Here is a 22278-nt window from a genome sequence, read left to right on the forward strand (position 1 = left end):
GCATTTGTATATACTTTATATTATATTATATGCATATATAATATTGGGTAAATTCTCACAAAGACTATATATATATATATACACACATACATATATCACACATATACATACATATGTATATGCATTTATATTTAATATCACTGAGAAAATTTTGTAATGTATATAAAATATTTATAATTTTATTTCTCTATTTCTCCATTTCCAGTTATGTATGTTGTTTTCATTTAATTTTTAGCACAGAATAAAAATCCCTAAATGAACTATTATTTAAGGATTCATTGTTTCTGAAGTAAAACTATTTGATAATACTAGAATTAAATCACCCTAATCGTTAGTTGTAAGTATTTACTAGGTGCTACTCTATCCTTGATGGTGATTTTTAAAAACAGTTTAGAAAAGAAGATTAAAATAAAGAATAATTAGTAATATCATAGTAATTTATTTGACACAATTATTACATCAAAAGAAATTTAAATGTATTATTATTCACTTAAAATAAATATTCTCTACATAGACAAAAGGAAATCTCATTTTTTACAAGCGAATGCTTTTCCAGTTATGTAATTAATGGTAAAAATGCAACAATAAAGCAATATTAAGAACTGGCTTTATGTTATCACAATTTTTAATTAAAATGTGATGTCTTTAATTTGGAAAAGTTTAGAACTTCGGATAAATTTAACAATATTTTAAATAGATGATATTAATAGGTGTAGAGAAGAGTAATAAATTCTTTTTCAGGAGAACAAATTAAGTCTCTGGTTGTATTGATATAGAAGTAGTAAAATAAATATTTTGAGGTAAATTATGTGAGTAAAATTAAATTTTGCTTTTATTTTATTCTTAAAATACTCATTTATTTATTTTTAGAGAGAGAGAGAGCGTGATTATGAATGGGGGGAGGGCAGAAGGAGAAGGACAAGGAGACTCGCACTGAGCACAGAGCCTAATACCAAGCTGTATCCTAGACCCTTGATCATGACCTGAGACAAAATCAAGAGTTAGATGCTTAACTAATTGAGCCACCCAGGTAACCCTATATGGGAGAATTTTAATAAATATTTTACAGCAGAAGTCTTAAGGGGAATAATATGTGCAATACCTATAGTTTAAAATATGTAAATAATTATGAATTTTGAAAAAGTACAGTTTGGTAATATAAAGCATTAAGAAGACATTTTGCAATCCTTTATCAGAAGTAATCATGCAATTATAAAGCTTGAGACATTCAAAAATATTTCAATTAAATTACATTTTTTTTTAGTGCAGGCTTAATAGTTTTACTGAACAAAGCACAGAAAAATATTTTTACACTATTAACCTTGCTTTACTGAATATGTAAGATATTTTTGGCAAACATAAGGAAGAAATTGAATGTATCACTCCAATTTTGAAATTATTCTGGTCTACTCTTCATCACAGCTGCAAAAAATATGCAAATTACATTGTGAGGCATCCAGAGTTCATAAATCTGTGGCATTTTATATATGTTACACTGTAGGACTGAAACATGTTCATAAAGTCAAATAATCTCAAATAGTTAAAAAAACAAGTCATAGATCAATGAGTTTTGTAGGCTATCTATTTGATTAAGTAGTTATCAGATTATATTACAACTTGTAATACTCCAGAACCTATTTTGAAAGTGAACAATAACCTCTGTCTTTCCAAATCCAATAGAAATTTGTATTTGGTCAGATATATGGAAGTGGATGATTACCCCATCCCCCCATAAATACTTTCCACTCTTAGTTTTCAGATACTGAAAGTTTCTGGCTTTCCTTCCACCTGTCTGGTCATTTCTTCTCTCTTTCATCCTCTTTTCTTTTAATTGATATTGAAGCCACTCAGTGCTATATTCTGGTCTCTGTGACCTTCTCTCTTAGTACTATTTCCTTAACTGACCTTATCTGATTCTATGCCTTTAAATGCCATGTCACTGCTGGTATGTCCAAAAGCTAGACATGCATACTTGAACTGAGTTGAACTTTTGACATGTATATTAAGCAGCCTTTTTAAATGCTCCACTCAGATGTCTGATAGTCCCCTCAAACATGGTATCTTCAAAATATAGTTCTCAAATTTTTCAATCAATTTATCTATCTGTGAATTGTCCTTTTTATTCATATACTCAGATCCAATCCATTAGCATGTTCTAGCAACAAATCTCCAGAGCCATAATAAATCTCAAATATTTCTACTTCTCTGTATTTACTCTTTAACCTACTAGTTAAAGCCACCATCTTCTCCTTTTTGGATAACTGCAATTTCCTCCTAATCATCTCTCTATTGCCATCTAAACTGACTCCAATTCATTTGCTACAACACAACCAAAATAAATATCATGGTGATCATATAACTCACGGATAAACACTTCAGTGATTTCCCTTTGTTCTTAGAATAAAATCCAAATTCATTAGATTTGTGATAATGATCTGGCCCTTTCTGATGGATATATCTTTAAAAACTTTATCGATGTTTAAAGTTTATCTTGATATAATTGATTAGTATTGAGACAAGTGAATGATTGTACATATGCCTACAAAAAGCCCATAAGATATATCCATATCCTTTGGAAATTGCCCCCAAATATTTAACACTTATTCATCCTTTCTGAGCCCTATCTCTTACTTTGAGCTGTCTAGAGAAAGATCAACATCCAAAGTCTATGCCCTTCGATTTTGGCAATCACTAAGTCAGAACTCTATACTTCACATGGGTATCTATTTACTGGTGTGTGTGCAATAGCATCCCTAAGTTAAATATATATATGTGAGCAATTTGATATTCTAATACAGTATCCTATATTAAATTATAAAATATGTGTGAAGGACTTGATTACTGTGAATAATGTACTTATTAAATTTTAGTTAAGTATTCATTGACCAGTACATATGAACTCAGCACAGGAATGGACTTTGTTTCCCTTGTTAACCTCTGTGTTCTTGGCCCTGTGTGGTACTAAGAACAATTCCTGACACATGACAGACATTCAGAAGAATGAGTAAATGGATGAATGAACACAGGGTCATTTATTTTCAGGTTTGTGTTGAAAGACAACTCTCCATGGGTCTCTAACATTTTTGCACAACTTTCAAGCAAGGCACCAACTGCCCAAAAGGATGTTAATATGATAGAGAGAGTTCCTCTTTCCTAAGTGAAAGGCAGGCATGCTTAAATGTGTGAAGATAATGTCTGCTTCTGTAGTAATAGGCATGTAGGTTTATTGCTCATTGAAAATTATTCCCTTTCTCGTAATACAATCCACTGCATGTTCAAGTTCCAACTGACCCTTGTCAAGGCAAAAAAATGCATTAGACAAATTTAACAAGCCATGAAGACTTTATTCAAGGCTATTGCAACATGGAAGAGAGGCCAGAACTGAGGCTGAACTCAACCTCACCAAAACAAAACGGGAGTTTTTTTAAGAGCTCTGGTAGGCACAGGGGATCATAGGCAATCTGTGTTTGCTAATTGGCCTTATCCAAAGGTAAGGCAAAATTTCTATCTTCATGACAAGTTTTACAACCTGAAGCAAGGTACCAACTGAAGTTAGGCTCTCAATATCTTTCTTGATGCTTACATTTCAAAGAAATAATTCCCAGGTCCTTGAGAAAAAAGTCCTGGGTTGTAACATGAGTAGGAGGCATTTTAAAAAGATTTCCATCTAGAAAGGACAGAGAAATAATGTGCAATTACGTATTTTCTAAAATAAATGCTCTAAGGAAAATGAGGTCAGGGCCCTAGAAGCAAGAAGAATCCTGTCTAAATTTTGGTCAAGCTGAGGGAAATGTTAGGGTCGTTTCGGTCATCCTCTTTGGGTCACTCTATTGGAACCAGGACTTGAAGAGCAAGCAAAAAAAAAAAAAGGTGATACTATTGCAGGTGGTACAAGTAATGAACTACCTTTCCCCTCTGACCCAGAGTCTTATGTTTTCTACCAATATCCATAAATTTATGGCAGTCTAACTCTTCAGCTGGCAAGTAGGGTAAAATCGCAGACTCTTCAAAGCCCTTGACAATCAGACTTTGAACTTGGGAGGAAATTTCATCAGAATTTCTCTCCATATAATGAAATCATTTCAGCCAATATTAACATGATATTTAAATATTTAGCAAATGTTAGCATTTAAGAAAATTCATCTGTAAAGAACTGGGTATACTGGAAAAGCAATATTTATGAGTGTGTGTGTGTGTGTATAATCTGCTTCTATTGATGACTTGATATTAATTTAATTACCTATGTTTAGTGATCTCAGTTTATAATATGAAATGCATCATAACCTTTAGTTAAATTTATCATGAAGTTACTAAGAAGCCAAAACACAGAAAATCCTACCTTGAATTTCAAATTGATAATATTATATTGCCTTAATGTAACATTGCTTAAAGTAATAAACTACTTTAAGCTGCAGTGTAGAAATGCTCTTCAAAAGTAGAGGCACAATATGTGTCATCTCTGATTTTTAGAATTTGCTTCTTCTTAGAGACACAAATAAGGAAATTCATTTTCTTTTACAAAGCATCTAGATCATATTAATTTTTGGTTCTAAATTTTTGTCACTTTAACAAATGGTATGATTAATAGTAAATAGTTTCTATCCCACTGCTATTGGGTGATGGCTAGAGCTCACTCTGAATTGCATCACAGTTTTCGCTATTAATCTGATTTTTTAAATCTCACTGAGAAACAATCAATCCATTCAGTTTCCATTTCTCCTGTTTTAGGTGTAACAGTACTTGAAGGTCCTATTTATGCTGTAGGAGGCCATGATGGCTGGAGTTATCTGAATACAGTGGAGAGGTGGGACCCCCAGAGTCAGCAATGGACATTTGTAGCCAGTATGTCCATTGCCCGAAGCACAGTTGGTGTGGCAGCATTGAATGGCAAGTGAGTAGATTTTTCTTCTTTTATCTGAGTAAGTATCCTTTTTTTGAGTAAGTATCCTTTTTAAAATAACTTTTAGTAAGCTGACTCAATAAAAAGCTCTTTAAATATTTTAAGATTGCTATTTTTTTCTTTAATTCAGTCTTCATGGATAATTGACGAATCAAGACTGAATATTTTTCTGGTTGTCTCACCATATAAAAGAGAAACTAAAACCTCCCATTAATTGCCAGTTAAAGCAGCATCAAATATATTTCATGAAAATTATTTCCACTAGAGATCTGCATATTTATGTACTTTATGGTAAAATTATCTGAGGAGCATTCAAAATGCTACTAAATGTTTGGTGCCTAGTACGTATTTTTGGCGTGATTATACTAGTGTGTCCACTTTCCACCATTTCCATTCCTATCATCCTAAATCAAGAATTTTAATTTCAATACTGTTGAAATTTGGAGCCAGATAATCCTTCACTGGAGGTGAGGCTCTGTCCTGTGCACTTCAGGATGTTCAGCAGAATTCTGGGCTTCTAGCGACTAGATGCCAGCTCTGTCTCTATTCCAGTATGACAAACAGACATTGCCTTATATCTTATAGGGATGACAAAATACACTCCGTCTTAATCCCATGAGAACCTCCTCCCCTAAACGAAGTTAGTAACACATCAGTCCTGAGCAACTGCCAGTGTTCCCACTCTGGTTTCCCTACTTCTCTTTCTCCTACCATCCATTTGCTAAAGCAGTCAGAACAATTGTTTTACAAATACAGATCAAAGGTCATTTCTTTTCAAGTTCTTCTCTTTGCAAACCAAATAGAGAGCCTATCTTCACCGAAAGAGATCCACTGGATCTTGCCCCTGCCTACTCTACTTTTTTTTTCTTCTTTGCCTCAGCCTCAAATATGGCAAGTTCTACCCCCTCAGTCCCTTTGAATTTGCAGTTGGCATTGAAACCATCCATTTTGGCAGTTTTATTGAGACCTCTCAGAACCATCAGCACCAGCAGACTGGCCTCTTCTCCTGAGACCTCAGGGTCCCAGTGTAAGGGTCCCTCTTTCATGTCACAGACACCAACTCTTGCTAAACAGTGGCCCAGTAGCAGATGTATGGGCTTCAACAACATAAGTTCCTCCTCCAAACTTCAAAATCTTAATTATTATAATCTATTCTTTTTGTTCCTCAGTACTTGGGGTGGGAGTTATTTCCTTTAGTTGATACATTTATGATGTAGGATTGGTAGGAACAGTATCTCAGACAAAGAAAAACTGCCAAATGGATGATCTCAATGCCAACTGAGCGGTTTCAATAAGGCTTATTTTTGTAAGTGTTAAAAACCACCAAGTGGATACAAAAAGAAAGGATGAGGTGATACTCATAAGAACATGAAAAAAACAAAAAGGAGCAAGACCCTTCTCCTAGGGAAGGCCTAGCCCCTCGTCTTTTCATTTCTTTCTTACATGCATTACTGCCAAAAATGGAACCAGGTGGCAAATGAGAAAAATGGTTTGCAGAATTGCAGGCCCAACATCAAAAAGTACAGTATAGAAGAGATAATGTGAAAGAATGTGAGGATGGCTTAATAACTGAAATATACATCTTGAAGTTCAAAATTTTTGGTCACCTGGGTGGTTCAGTCAGTTAAGCTTCTGCCTTCAACTCAGGTCATGATCCCAGGATCCTGTGGATCCAGCCCCACATCAGGTTCCCTGCTCAGTGGGGGGCTTACTTCTCCCTCTCCCTCTGCCTGCCACTCCCCCTGCTTGTATTCTCTTTCTCTCTCAATCTGTCAAATAAATAAAATATTTTTAAAAATTTCAAAATGTATGCTTTTTGAAATGTATGCTTTAAAAAAAAAAAAAAGAAATTCAAGAAAATGTTTACCAGGGTACAATCTGATGGCTACTTTTCTTTAACTTAATACTTGGAGATTCATTTTAACAAACTCAACTAGGTCTTTCTTTTACTTAAGAAAGTTTTTATGTATTCAGAATTTTAAAAAAATTGTTCCCTTTCTCATTATGCGTTCATGTTGGTGATTCTGTGTGTGTTCCATAGCCAAAAATTCCTTTTCTCCCTAGTAATTTTATTTCTTTTCCACTTAACCGGGGATTTTTTTTTCTATGTCTCAAATTCAATCATTGCCATTTTGTTTATTATCTCCAATGCAGACTTAAATTTTTTGTATTTTAAATTTCCTTATCTGATAACCCTATCTGACACCTTTCTTTCCTAACTACTTCATATCCATCTTACTTCAATCGAGTGTGCTGTCTTATCATCTTATCTTTAAAAACTCTTGTATCACGAAGTGTATATTTTCTTAAATTGTTTTTGGAACACAATTTATTTATTTTTCCTAGAAATTGCAAGTCATAAAATACACATTTTTTTAAAATGTGTATTTTAAAAAATACACATTGCCAATCGGTTGCTTAAATAATAAGATGTTCGTATTTTAAAAAATACATATTTTAAAAAATACACATTGCCAATCGGTTGCTTAAATAGTAAGATGTTCGTATGTTATGAAAAGACTCTTCTTACCTGTGCTCTGTTGTTCTTTGTTTTGTTTTCTACGTACTCCTTGTGATTGGTCCTGTGACAGGCCATTAAGTCTTAATTTCTCTCATGGTCAGTATATTTAATTGTTCTCGAAATCCTACTCTCAAATATTTTGTTTGAAGTTTAATTAACATCCATAACCACTAATGTTTTATATTAGATGAGAAAGGAAAAATGGAGCAGAATCATGGGAAGGCAAAGCAAATTGCTACCTGTCAATTCAGTTCCTTTCTTTTTTTCTTTTTTTTTTGGTAAGCTACATTTCTGTAGCATAGTTACATGTATCAAACTTTCTAACTCTCTACTAGTACTGCCTTCAGTATCAAATAATATCTATACACATTCTTGCTGGATTCTTTTTGGGTACAGTTAAGAAAAATCCAGAGTCCCACTATCACCAATGCTTTGGAAAACCATTGTGTAGGAGAGTGAAAAGAGTTAAAATTATATGCATCTCTTCAATGCACAGTGGTAGAGTGCTATGTAAAAAGTGGTTAGAGGTGCTCCTTCAATAGCTTCCTAGTTACATGGAATTTGTCAGAAGAGGAAATTGAAGCTTAGCTCCTCCTTCCATCTCATCTCATTTGAAAATTATCTAAAGGATATTTCTTAAAATTGTTTCTATGTGAATTAGATACATTACATTCCCCACTCCTCTCAACAGATTCTTAAAAATTCTGTTACCAAAAAAATATATATATATATGTGTGTGTATATATAAATATATATAGCATATATTTATTTATATATATATATAAAATTCTGTTACACCAATAGCAATCATAGGAGATGTTTTTTCATTTGTGTTAATATAGTCATTTTATTAAATAGAGAATATGTATTATTAATATAATTTTCTCCTACATTTACCTTTTCTTTTAAAAGGACTATTTTTCTTTAAGCATTATAATATTTTTACTTAAAAAACACTTATTTTGGAAATAGTAAAATTTCACATTACTCAACATTAAGTATATATTTTTTTTTTTTTTTTTTTTTTTTTTTTTTTTTTTAAATATTTTATTTATTTATTTATTTGTCAGAGAGAGAGAGAACAAGCAGGTAGAGGCGGAGAGAGAAGCAGGCTCCCTTGAGCCAGGAGCCTGATGTGGGACTCGATCCCAGGACCCTAGGATCATGACCTGAGCCTAAGGCAGCAGCTTAACCAACTGAGCCACCCAGGCGTCCCCATTAAGTATATTTTTTTAAAAAACTTTCTTGCAAGCAAATCTATTCACGAATAGTAAAACTTACCATAATAAAATGAATATTTCTCTTGGATGTTAATGTTCATAATTTCTGTGCAAGAAAGCATAGGTCTTTTTTGCCTTTTTGCTTTTCCTGATATTTATTTATAAGAAATAGTCCATTTGTTTATTAGTGACTTTTCCTTACCACTTATATTTAATGCTAATGGATTCATTCCTTGCATTCTTTAGAAAATGTATATCTCATTGATAGAGCAAATCTGTTCAACAGGGATGACAAATATCTACTCCTTCTTTATCTTATTCAATTGCTGCATTATTCTGTTATGTATTCTGCAACATACATGCACCTCTCTCTATTAAAATTTTAATACTTTGCTTATCTTATTCTAGATCCCTAATAATTACCTTACATTATAGCTTTGTGAACTTTCCCTAATACTTTACTTTGAAATATCTTAATATATGTGTATTTTGTTACATATCTTCTCCAAACTCAATCAGAAAAGGGTGGGATAAAAATCTAGCAAATCAAATATTTAATGAACAGTTTTATACACATTTTCACATGTTATTATAACTAAATTATCTTTCCACTTTCTTCTAATGCACCCTTCAAGTTGACTTTTAAATTGGCTATCCACGGAATTCATTATTTGGATTGTTTTTCTTGTCCTTGTATTTTTTGGTCAGCTAGGTTATGTAATATCTTAAGAAATCCTCTTTTACTCAAATACCATTCTTCATAACAAATATCACAGTGGGAAAGCATTTAATCTTAGTTTTTATTCTTGAAATTGTCACATTTTAATTGAGTACATTTTTTTCCAAATTTAAGCCTATTCTACAAAAACGTTTCAAATGATTTAAGTTTCAAATAGTCTTTTTCCTTTAAAATCAAAATAGTATAGTTCTCTTTTGAGTATCTTTTTTTTTTCTCCTGGGTGTCATTTAATGACCTCAAAATTCTGTGGTTTGATGACTATCTATTAATGTCTAGTTGCTTTTCCTGTTTTACTCAGAGAGAAACATAATTACTAGAAAGTGACCTTTCACGTTCAGACCCGTAGCAGAAAATTGTTTCAACATCACCTTCTGACAGTTGTTTATCTTTTTCTCATCTCTACTGACATGATTTTTTCCTCTTGTTTGCTTTCACATCTCACTAATGTGTCATGTAACCTGACTGTTGCCTCTCTAAAGACTGTTTTGAATAATTCTCCCAATTAAGACAAATAAAAGCCAGTGAACAGCCCTCTTAAGTTTAGATTCTTTATGACACCATTTGTTATAGAAAAATAAGAAACTGGTTCCTGAGTCACCTGAGTGTCTCGGTGGGTTGAGTCTGCCTTTGGCTCGGGTCATGATCCCAAGGTCCTGGGATGGAAGCCCTGTCTCAAGCTCTCTGCTCAGTGGGGAGCCTGCTTCTCCCTTTCCCTCTGCCTCTTCCCTCCCTCATGCTCTCTCTCTCTCTCTCTCTCAAATAAATAAGTAAAATCTTAAAAAAAGAAAATAAATTGGTTCTTGGCTTAAAATTAATGAGTGTATTCTGATAAATTCAAGGGCAAAAATTATATCAATTTCATGAAACATTTTGGTTTAGTCTCCCAATAAGACAGAGTAAGCTATGTATATAAGATATGACATCTTATGCCAGCACAGCCAACAGACTTACTTGATAAATGGGAAAAAAACAACAAAACAATGGCTAGACATTGTGCTGTGGTGATTGGCCATACAAAACCTTAGAATCCCCAGCTATCTGTACCAGTGATTCTTTTTGCTTTTTCTTTGCTTCCTGCTTGATTCTTTCAAACTTTGTAGCTAATCAGTAATTCTGTTTGCTTCTCTTTATTTCCTGAGTTAGTTCAAAAAGCAGATACTGATACTGCCTAAGCACATCCATAAATTGGCTTGAATTTTAATAAATGTATGCGACAGACCCTTGAGAACCTGCAAAACAGACAAAAACAGCGGGGTTTGCTTCATGACTCACCACGGCTAAACTGAGTCCACTTATGCGTTCAAAACGTCATGTTAATAATACTCATGGGGCAGTTGCAATTTCTGTGCAGGCTGAAGCTTATACAGCTTGAAGAATCATAAGAGGAATCAATGCCTGTTGTTTTCTCCAGTATGTCCCAATATCTGGCACAGTAATTTAAACCTTAGGGCCTGTCATTTGCAAGGTGCCTTCCAAGAAAGAGCCTATATTTTTTTTTTATTCAAACTTTGATATTCTTTTTCTTAAAGATGGAAACCCAAATTGTATAACATTTTTTATGAAAAGCAATTTGTATTAAAATTGTATTATCTTAGAGTCACACATAAGTCTAAAAAAACAAACGCGTGTTTGCTGAGTCCCACTTGGGACTAGTAATACACTTTGGAAGTTCATCATTTCTCTCCTGGGGTAGGGGATATATATGTGTGTGTGTGTGTGTGTGTGTGTGTGTGTGTGTGTGTGTATGTGTATATATATGTGTATATGTATATATATGTGTATATGCATATATATGTGTATATGTATATATATGTGTGTGCATGTATGTATGTATACATATATACATACATACATACACACATATACACACATATATACACATATATAATACACATATGTATATATGTATACACATACACACACACACACACACATATACATATATACGTATAGGACTTGATTGATTTAACAGATTTCCAGAAAGTGGGGGAGCACTGTATTGAAAAGGAACAATTTGCATCAAGTCTCCAAGTGTGAAAAGCAAAGGAGGAAAAGTTAAGTTTGACTGTAACATGAGAGACAGTGGCCCCAAGGACTGGATAGAAAGGCCCCAGGGTATACAACAACTTAGCTAAGGTAAAGATGTTATAAAAAAAAGTCAGAAAGGACAGTGATGTGGTCGCATTTTAATTTTATAAAGATCACTCTGGCCGAAGAATAACTGATAATTTTTTGAGGAAACTATAAAATTATTGGAGTCTCCTCACACTAGTAGACTGGATATAATGTATCCCAAGAGTTCAAAGGGGCTATTTGATAAACCATGCCTCAGAACTAGAATGCAGAGCAATAGCAGACAATTCATTTGGGCTCCCTATTGAGCATGGCCGCTGCCAGATTCTCCTCAGTCTGGAATTCAGTATCTTTTAGGATTGAGACTTTCTCCCGTCTCTGCTCTTCCCAACTGCCTTAGAGTCCTATGTCCCAGTCGTACTGAATCGCTCAGATCACTGGAACACGGCAACATGGTCCAAACAATTGTTTCCTTTCACAGGCTGATCTCTCTAGTTCCATTTCTTTTTCATTGTTATTTCCCCAATAACTTGTGGCTATGCATTGCTCACTGTCCACTTAAATTTTCTCCTCAGATTTGCACCTGATCTGTGGATACCTCTGAAATCTTTCCAAAGTGACACAATTTCAGCCTAACACAACTATGGTTCTCTATGTGCATTAAATGCCATCTGGCAAGGGCAATACTAAAAGGATTCAGTTTATTACACTTGACAACAATAATGTCAGGAAGTATTAAAAATACATTAAGATTTTCTTTTACCTAAATAAAATGTAAATGACACCGTTTATATATTATTTTCCATTATCTGAAGCCTAGTTTAATCTGTACCATTCCATCAACTTTTTTTTTTAACTTCACCCATTTAAAATTAATCTTTCCTTCTTTTGTGACCCCAAGACACATGATTAATACTTTTCTCTGCCTTTTGTCAAAATTTTAATTCAGGGGGTGCCTGGGTGGCTCAGTTGGTTAAAACCTCTGCCTTTGGCTCAGGTCATGGTCCTGAGGTTGTGGGCTCTCTGCTCAGCGGGAGCCTGCTTCTCCCTCTCTCTCTCTGCTTTCCTCTCTGCCTACTTGTGATCTCTGTCTGTCAAATAAATAAATAAAATCTTTAAAAAAAAATTTATTTCAGGGGAACATAGATGCTTTTTCTTTGACAGATTCCATAGATGAATCACCCTTTCTCAAGAATTGGAAACCAATACTTGATTCATTAAAAAAAAAAAAAAAAAAAACACACACAAACTAAATATATACAAACATGTACTGGCTACGGTGATACATTAAAGAAAATAAAGCAAACCTGCCCTCAGAGAGCTTACATGATATTAGAGGAAAACTGGAAACATCAAAGGAAGGAAATGCAGACTTGTAATAGGTGTAGGGTGGGAGCTGGCAAGGAAACATGGGCATGGAGGGATGAAGGTAGTAGAGACCATTTCTGCCAGGTATTAGGTTAGTGAATTTGACCAAGTTTTGGAGTGTGGTTAAATGACCTAACTCAATATGCATGTTTACAAGTAGAGGTTTCTTTAGAAGGAACAAGCACATTCTAATAAATAAAGGTAAGTATTTGCTATCAGATTTCCCCACGCAACCTTGCTTACAAGCCGTGTCACAATGGCAGCAACTCTCAGACTGCATTTGCCACATTTCATAGCGAGCAGGAACAAGAGCAGTCATATAACCTGTTGTAAGCTTACTGAAATTATTTTTCTTAGATTTTATTTATTTATTTATTTATTTGAGAGAGAGACAGAGAGTGAGCAAGTGAGAGAGAGAGACAGCACAAGCAGGGGGAGAAACAGACTCCCCATTGAGCAGGGAGCCCGACACCCGGCTTGAGCCCAGGACCCTGGGATCATGACCTGAGCCAAAGGCAGATGCTCAACCCACTGAGCCACCCAGATGGCCCTTAAGCTTACTGAAATTCTGCTCACCATACCATCAGATACCCTAACAAGAACCTCTCGAGAAAAAGTTCACTGAAGGACAGATGCTGGAGTATCCTGACAGCAGCACGCTCTCGGGATCAGACTAAGAGTTCTCCGGTCAATTGAGAAACACAGAATCAAACGGAGTTCTGGATCCAGGGAGTTGCTTCAAAAGTTTTATCCAGTAAGGGTTGTGGAATTCTTATATTTTTATTACACAAGGAAAGGGATATCTGAACATGTAGTAACAATACACTGAGTGAAAATTCTATTTAATTCCGAAGACTTCATCAGCAAAACCTTCAAATATGGAGACAATGGTCTAGGAAGCAATTTCTATAGCCAGGAAACTGATAACCAAGTGGTTAACGGAACTCCTCTCAACTGCATATTACTAAGAGCAGCTACAATGTTTTACCCAGACTTTCTGCCTTTAAATCTCCTTAACATCCTTCAGAAGGGTAGTTTTGAGACTTGCCCTCCTGTCTCCTTGTTTGGCTGCCTCTAGAATAAAGCCTTGCTTTGCTGCATATGCCATGTCTTGGTGACTGTCTGCTGCATACCTGGCAGAAGAACTTGGGTTCAGTTACAATCTTGGTGAGCCAGGCAGGAGCTCTTTGCTGTGGTTTGTAAGTTTCCAGCCACTAACAGGAGTCTGGTGATAAGTCTCAAAAGCAGCCTAGACCCTTTGTCCTATGGACCATCTTGGGAGTGGCGGTGGGGGGTCCCATTTCTACTGTGGCAAGGATATGGTTTGGGTTTCAGTTTGGACAGACATCCCTTGGTGAGTATTTCCCGTGCAACTGGAGGTGAGTTCACTTCTTTCTCCTGTTTAGTTTGGCTTCGATTCTTTCGCCCATTTGGTTACCTCCAAGTACAGAGTTTTGGTTCTCTTGGCCTCCTTTTCTTGCTTAAGAAAAGGCTAGCTAGGAAGCCATTTGGTTCAGCAGGCGAAGTTCTGACTTTTAGGGAGGAACCAGCCCTCACAGAGGTGCTCTGGATTTCATTTGGTTTGTTTACTGCTGTGGCTTATGGTAAAAACAGCCTTGTTCTCACTGGAGAATGGGGAGTGACCTCTTGATCCCCTCATGCAGCCCTCTGTCCAAAACAGGACAATCTTTTTTTTTTTTTTTTTCAGTGCTGGCCACAGTATTTATTAGACTCCAGAGAAAAATGGCCAATGAATAGGTCCATAAATTGTAATTAGATTTATGTGATAAAAGGGAGATATTGAAAAGTGGACCTTTAACATGTTGTTTGCATCCTGTTTGTATACTTACATATGTTTCTATGCCTTTCGTAAATGTGAGATATCTTCTCTCTCTCTGGATGGCCTTGCTAAAATTAATCTGTAAAAGAGCTCTACTTAGTCAATTCAAAGGTAAGCACTTATAAAAATGGGGCATTCTAAAACTCAAAGATTGAAACTGTTGTTTTGCAAGTTCACATGATCTTGGAAGATATTCAATATTAAAGCTAAATTAAGGTTGTTTTAATTAAAATGGACATGTCTTTAGAATTATCAACATTACATATGAAATTTTTACTGCCTCTGTTTACTGAAAGTCAATTAAGTTCATGTTATCTCCATTGCAAAATCTGTCAGAAAAGAAAAAAAAATATGAAGTTTGTCTAATGCCTCATGAAGTTGTATGAGTAATCTAAGAATAAACAGATGTAAGTAATTTTAATAAATGTAACTGAATAATGGAAATACTAAGGGAAACAGCCATTTAGGCAAGGGCAATGAGACTGGTTATTTAAAGATGGTAAACTTAGGACAAAATCTGTCCTAATATAAAAAGGAGAGCTGTAGAAGGTTTGTTGAGAAGGGATTCTTTGGAAAGGAATTTTGTATGTGGTCCGGACTAACTAAGATTATGTAAATCAGTTTATTAGGGAAGAGAAGGAAATGTAAGAGAGCAAGGTGGGGCAGAAGTTGAGCAGTGACACAGTATCAACAGAAGCCTTAACTAGTTCTCTAAGGAACTCCAAAAGTTGGATTACCCTTCAGAACGCTCCTAAATTCAGGCAAAAGGGCTGGGATTTTATAACAGTCCTAGGAAGTGACCACCTGCACAGAGGGCATGCCCTTGGCAAGGCAGCTGTCTTTAGTCCAGGCGATCCCTGATAGCCTCTGAGAACTGAGGACTGTTGGCAGCATTCTTACAACTGAGAGTCCTTCATTCCTGACAGAGATTCTGGTCAGCACATCAGAGCATCTATGGAAGAACTCAAATCCATGCAGTGCCCTGGATGTCCTTGTCTCAATAAGTATATGTCAACATGGGAGATGACAGGAAGGAATAAAGAAGGGACAACATACATTTTTTTTAAAAATTCCTCTTGATGGAATAAAGGAGTTTTGATATCATAAATACACCAATATAAAACTGGAATTTGGTTTTTCTATTGAGTTTCCTTAGATTATTAGTCTAAACTGTAAACAAAGGTTTTTCTTTAATCTGCCTAGAAAAAAAATATGTTTCTGTATTTCTGTCTTTATTAAGCCATTGGTTACTTAAAGTTGAATCTTCTCAATATTAAAAGAGCTAAGTTTTTTTTGTTTTTTGTTTTTTGTTTTTAACAACTATGTAACCCTCTGCATTTGTCTTTAGAATCTCTTACTTCCACCTTGGCTAAATAGATCATCATTAAGTTCTGTGATGATCTGTAATCTTATTTAAGCACGTGCTTTAAAACCTCATGATATTTCACAAACTTCCCAAAATTCAACTTCTAAATGAAGTATTTTGTACTAAGCTTATTTTTTGGGGACATCAAATTACATGGGAAGCACTGTCAAATAAGTGATGATAATCCTTCTTAAGTTTTATTTTATGGTTGAATGCTATAACTTTTCTAGAAATTATACAGAATCCCTAAGGCTTTGAAAGATTCTGGTATAATTATCACTTGCAATTTTAATTATTAAAGTGTTGCATGTTACAGAATTCCACTGTAATGACAAATACAGGTCTCTGTTACCTTTAAGATCACAAAACTAAAGTAAGAATTTCTAGAACTAATGGAAAATCTGTATTCAAAGAGACTCTTGTTTAAAACATTGCTGGTTCTCTACTGTTTGCTCTTCCAGATTTAAGGCTATCTATGACTTACAGAAATTTGGAAAATATTTCTTTGTAAATAAATATGAAACATTTATCTTTTTCATCTTATGATCCTTCCAAAATTAAAAAAAAAATTCTCAGTGTTTATTCTTATATTTTCATGACAATGTTTTTATTTGCATAAGTTCAGTAAGTCCAATCTCCTTATGAGAGGACACAATTAGAAATACTGGCTATTTTACCAAGGTTTTGAGTCATCAATCATATTTTAGGGAGATATTCAGAGACTCAGATATGATCAGATAATTTTAAGGAGCTAAGGCTGACTTTATGGAACCAATGAAGCCCCTTAGAAAGTGGTACTTTGTTTATAGGACTCCGAGCAGCCTTACCAGGAGAGTAAAGAAGGTTACTTCTTGGCATATACAGGAACCTCAGGATATTTTGGGAACTTATAGGAGAGAGGAATTCCCCAAATACATAGGTATTATGGCTAAAGCCTGATGGCATGTATTTGGCTTGGCTTCTTAGCCTTGAGAGACTGTTATAAGTTCATTAGGAAATTCCTTATGAGCATTTCCAGTAAAGCAGACAAAAGAAAACAAAACAAAACAAACAAATGAAAAAAAACCTATATGGCCAATCACTATTCTTATTGTGCTTATGTAAATAATGAAGCCAAGTTTGTTAAAATTGGGCTTATTTTACAAACAAATTAGTTTTAATTTGGCTATCTTTGGAAATGAGGGTGATTTTAGAAAGAAATTATGTTTCAGTAACACGCCTTTGTGGATATGAGATTCTAGCCCTGATTAGCTGTCTTAGAGTGTTTGTTGTTTGCCTAAAAAATGACTGGATCCTGAATTCTTCTGGTTTTCTCAAATATCTGACAAGACTCTCCAAACCACTGTGTCCAATTTTTTTTTTTCCCCATTCTCTTGACTTGGAATCACCTAGAACTAAAACTGCTCTATTTTTCCTGAAGCCCTGGAAACTGAACCTAACAACTTGAGGTAAACTTTAGAGAAAAATGTCCACATGGCCCATGTTAGATGATCTTCATGCCTATTGCTGTCTAGCCACTCAGAAAGATTACCAGAGACCCATAGATAACTGAGTAAGTTTATTCCAGCCATCCTAATTAGATGGTTCTACCATTGGAAAATCCAGACACTGAAATGTTTATGGATGGGACAGCTTTATGGATCAAAGACAGTGAAGATCTGAATGCAATGGTGACCCATCAGCTGTTGTCCATTGTTGAGGACACCAGAAATTATACCGTTCAATTGCCCAAAAGAACATTTAGGCAGATCAAGCTGCCAAACTGGCAGTCCATACAAAAAGCCCAAAGCTCTCTGTAATGATTTTAGTACCAGGCATAGATGTAACTAAATAACAACCTCAGTTTTCCTTGGTGGACCTCAGAAGAGCTAAGGAATGGGGTTTGGACACCATTTTGGCATTAAAACCAGCTGGAAATACATTGATTCCTTATCCCAGAACATCTAACAGAAGAAATGATTAACCGTATTCACCAAAAGCATCCATTATGGGTATGATGCTATTTTTCAATGGATCTGGAATTATATTGCGGGTCCCAGTCTTTAGAGAACTGTCCAAAAAATGTGACCCTGCAGTAAAAACAATCCTAAGACTGGGCTCTCACCAGCTTTAAAATGTATACAACTTATGTTGGGGTCCATTATCAAAGGAACGAGACTGAGACAAAGTGAAAGTTATTCTATTCCTAGCATTAGAAGTCAGACTGACCAGCCAGGGCTGCCTCCAATGAGAGCGACCCTGTCCCAATCTCACAGGCTGGTTTTATAGGGCATAACCACAGACCCAAGGTACGTGGCTTCTATGGTTAAAGCGTTTACTCCCGGAATTGATACCCCGAACTGATACCAGGAACTACAGGGGTGTTTATTCCCAGAATGAAGTCCGTGGATGTAAACAACAATATGGCTACCTAGGCAATATGGAGCCGCTCTGGCTAAGCAGGCCCTAATAATTAAACAGGTTTTAACATTAAATCGGCCCTAACATTCCCCCCCTTTCCTTTGGAGATTAGTCAATTCCTTGACTTTTCAGCCAGTTTTATGTCTTCCTATTGTAAGGGGTTATATTGAGTTTGTAGGACTAACATTTTTATTTCCCCAATTCCTTTTTTTTTTTTTTTGTACAAATGACATTAGGGCATTAATACCCAGAAGAAGCATTCCTCTCCCAGGGCTACACAGAGCCCCTCCTTTTTTAGGAATAGTATGTTAAGCCCTCCTTTATTAAAGCTGTGGTTCCTATTGCTGTGGACCCTACTATCCCTGCCACAACTAGTGCTGGAATTAGGATGGGAACCGCATGCTTTGTCCATTTTATTCCTGCAGTAAGATGTTGGAATCCCTCAGGTCCTCCATAGGATGACAGTAAACAGTCCCTTCCAACGAGGCTTCAAGTTTCCCACTTGGGAGTGGCATATCCCAACCAAGTCTCTGGGTTGGTAAGGATGTGGTTTCACCTCCATCTCTGTCTCAGTGTAGGCAGCTCGGATCCCTGCATGGGCTCTTTTTAAGACAGACCGTAATGCCTACAGTGACTGGAGTACAGACTGATCAGTCATTTCTGTTAGGGCAATCTCTTGTAGCTGTGGGCAGAGTGGAGGGAGTCTCCTGAACATTATTTTGAATGGGGTAACCTTGTTTAAGTAGGGTATATACCACACCCTAAGGAGGGCAAAGGGAAGGAGATCCACCCATCCACCGCCAATTTCCAGAATTAACTTTGTCAAGGTCTTTTTAAGAGTCCAGTTCATTCTCTCTACTTGTCCAGAGTTCTGGGGCTGGTAGGCACAGAGTAGTTTTCAATTAGTGCCCATGGCATTGGCTAATGCCTGTGAGACAGAACTCACAAATGCAGGGCTCTTGTCTGACCCGATTGTGAGAGGCAACCCAAACCTAGGAATTTTTTTTTTTTTTTTTTTTTTAGTAGCTTTTGGCTACCATTCCTGCTGTCTCATGTTTGGCAGAAAAAGCCTTTACCCAGTCTGAAAAGGTATTCATAAAAACTAACATATATTTGTGTCCAATGGGTTCTTTTATTATCCCTACAGAATATTAGGCAAGATCATCTAAACAAGCTATTGTGCAACTTCTCTGAAGTTTACGTCAAGTTGTCTAGCTTAGGTAAACAAACATTTAAGGACAACAAAATCTAGAACTTAATATCCACAAAGGTGTGTTACTGAAACATAATTTTTTTCTCTAAAATAACCCTCATTTCCAGAGATAGCCAAATCAGGACTAATTTATTTGAAAAACAAGTCCAATTTTAACAAATTTGGCCTAATTATTTATATAAGCTCAGCAAGAACAGTGAGTGTGATTATATAGATCTTTTAGAATCTGCTTTGCTGGAACTTCTTATAAGGAATCTCTAGGTTGAACTTGTAATAGCCTCTTCAGGCCAGAAGCCAAGCCATATACTTGTCATCAGACATGCCTGCAATACCAGTCAATTTGGGTGAATTCCTCTTCCCGAGGTTCCAATGTATCCTGAGGTTCCTGCACCTGAAAGGAAGTGACATTTTTTACTCACTTGGTGAGGCTGCTGGGAACTCTGTAAGCAAGGTATCGGGCCAACAGTTTCAAGGGGCTTTATGGCTCCAGGTGTTATAAAGTCAACCTCAGTTCCTTTAAGCTGTCTGGTCATATCCGAGTCTTTCTCAAGTATGACATTCCAGTCTAAGCCTTGGTAAAATAACCAGTGTTTCCAATGGTGTCCTGCTATAAGGAAAACAGATTCTTATTGAACTTATGCAAATGACTGATTGTCATGGAAGAAAGAATACTTGCTGAGACCTTTTGAGTTTCAGAAGGTTTGGATAGAGAGAAAAGTTGAATGCTTTGTTTACAAATAAATATTTTTACATTTCTGTAAGTCACAGATAACTTAAGAAAAAAGTTTCTCTAGTCTGGAAGAGCAAACATTAGAGAACCAGTAATGTTTAAAATAACAGATACAAGATTATAATCTTCTAGTTTGTTTAGTCCCATGTTACTAATTCTGGTTTAGTATGAATGCAGCTTTTACTTCTGGAAATTCTTACCCATTTAAGTTCTATGATTTTTAACATATCAAATACCTGTATTTGTCCTGAAAGTCCTTTATATGAATCTTCTTTAAGGCAGAATTCATTTTACAAGAGAATTAGAACAATTATAAATGACAAAAACTCAGAATAGACATGGTTAAAGAACTGATGAGATGAGAGTTTACAATTTAATTGGCAAGAAAATCAGGTTACTTCTGTGACACATAACATTTTAATAATTACAATATCAAGTGATGACCTTATCAAAAGGTTAAAATTTTAGGAAATGTTTAGAACCTCTAGAGTAGTTACAGCATTTACCCAAATATAACCCAAGGTTTATCATTGGTTTAGCAGTACTTTCTGAGTAACTTAGCATACCAAGGAAAAGCCTTATGAGTCAAAGAGATCTCATTTACAATTTAAATCTTGTACACAATTGCTAAAATCTAAGTTTTAAAGCACATGCCTAAATAGGATTACAGATGTTTAAGATCTGATAAAACAAAACATAGAAACTGGTTTCTCTGGGCAGGCAAAGAGAAAACTATTTACATTCTCTTTTTAACAGCAGATTAATTAATCTAAGAAAACTTTGTCTTTTTGAACAGAGAGAAAGCAGATTTTTTTTATACCAATGTCTTTTTAGTTTACATAATAGTCAACATTTACTTGAGTGGATCACCAATATAGATTTGCCATGACACAGGGCTTTAGTCTTCTTTCCTTAAGTACTATGCCTCATTTGAACAGAAACATTTTACAGGAAAAGATTTATTAGTCTTTTTTTCCCCCTTCTTGAGAATAAATCCCTCAAAACTGATCTAATATGATCAAATTTTCAACATATTTCATTGTTTCCTTTCAAACCTATAAACCAAGGCAAATAAAAGTCACTTTCCCCAAGACTTCTACAACTTATTATATACCCTCAAGTTTAGTTTTTATTATTTCCTTTCATGTTCTGGTGCAACCAGACATTTTTACTTTAAGACAAAACTACTTACTCTTTTAGGTCCTCTTTTTTTGTGTGTGTACAGTTTTTCTAAACTTACTATCGGTCATCAGTCAACTGCCTTCCCTCTGTTTTTTCAGACATTAAAACTTTTAATAAAAACTTTATGGCGTTTTTCTTTTGGTAGTCTAGAATACATAGAGTCATTTTTTCATGTGTACTTACCATTCTGATGTGCTACATTTTAAAATTCATTTTAATCTTAGTCTGTCCTGACCATACCTAAAATTTCTTTTCTGAAAATTTCCCTTTACAAACCTTTTACAACTTTCTTTTGCATCCAGGTTTTGTCCCAAGCCATTTCCTTTCAAACAACCATCTCATTTAGGAAAAAATTACCTTTTATCTTTAACAAAATGTATTCCCATTCCTTATCTTTCTTATGTATCTCCTACTTTTTTACATATAGGGTTGTTTCCCTTACTTCAATTAGACTTAGTGACAGTTAGCAGAATTTTCTATTCTTAGAAACATTTCAGTCTCTAGTGATGGTGAAGTATTAACCAATTGTGAACAGTTACAAAAGAATTCTGTAGACGGCAAATTTATCAATCAGTTAAGTGCAAAACATGTTTACCAACAGATTTAAATATTCTTAGTTTCTTTGCAGTAAAAAGTCAAAAGCACAAACCTACATCAAATACTCAATGTTTTAGTACTTTATCCTATTTGGTTAAGACCTAGATGTTCATAATTTAATTCCATTTG

At 35.2% G+C, this 22278-nt stretch overlaps 1 protein-coding gene across 2 annotated transcripts in view; it reads left to right on the plus strand.

The window, feature by feature from the left end:
• Positions 1-22278, plus strand: part of KLHL1 (kelch like family member 1) — a gene marked incomplete at both ends in the record, with an annotated part of 369773 nt that overhangs the window by 313144 nt on the left and 34351 nt on the right. For both annotated transcript variants that reach the window (XM_080797852.1, XM_080797853.1), the window contains one exon: positions 4729-4891. In XM_080797852.1, the coding sequence (XP_080653978.1) occupies positions 4729-4891 (163 nt within the window). The remainder of the gene's footprint in view (positions 1-4728; positions 4892-22278) is intronic.

The sequence above is a fragment of the Martes martes genome, assembly GCF_963455335.1.
Source record: "Martes martes genome assembly, chromosome: 3".
Classification (NCBI taxonomy): Eukaryota; Metazoa; Chordata; class Mammalia; order Carnivora; family Mustelidae; genus Martes; species Martes martes.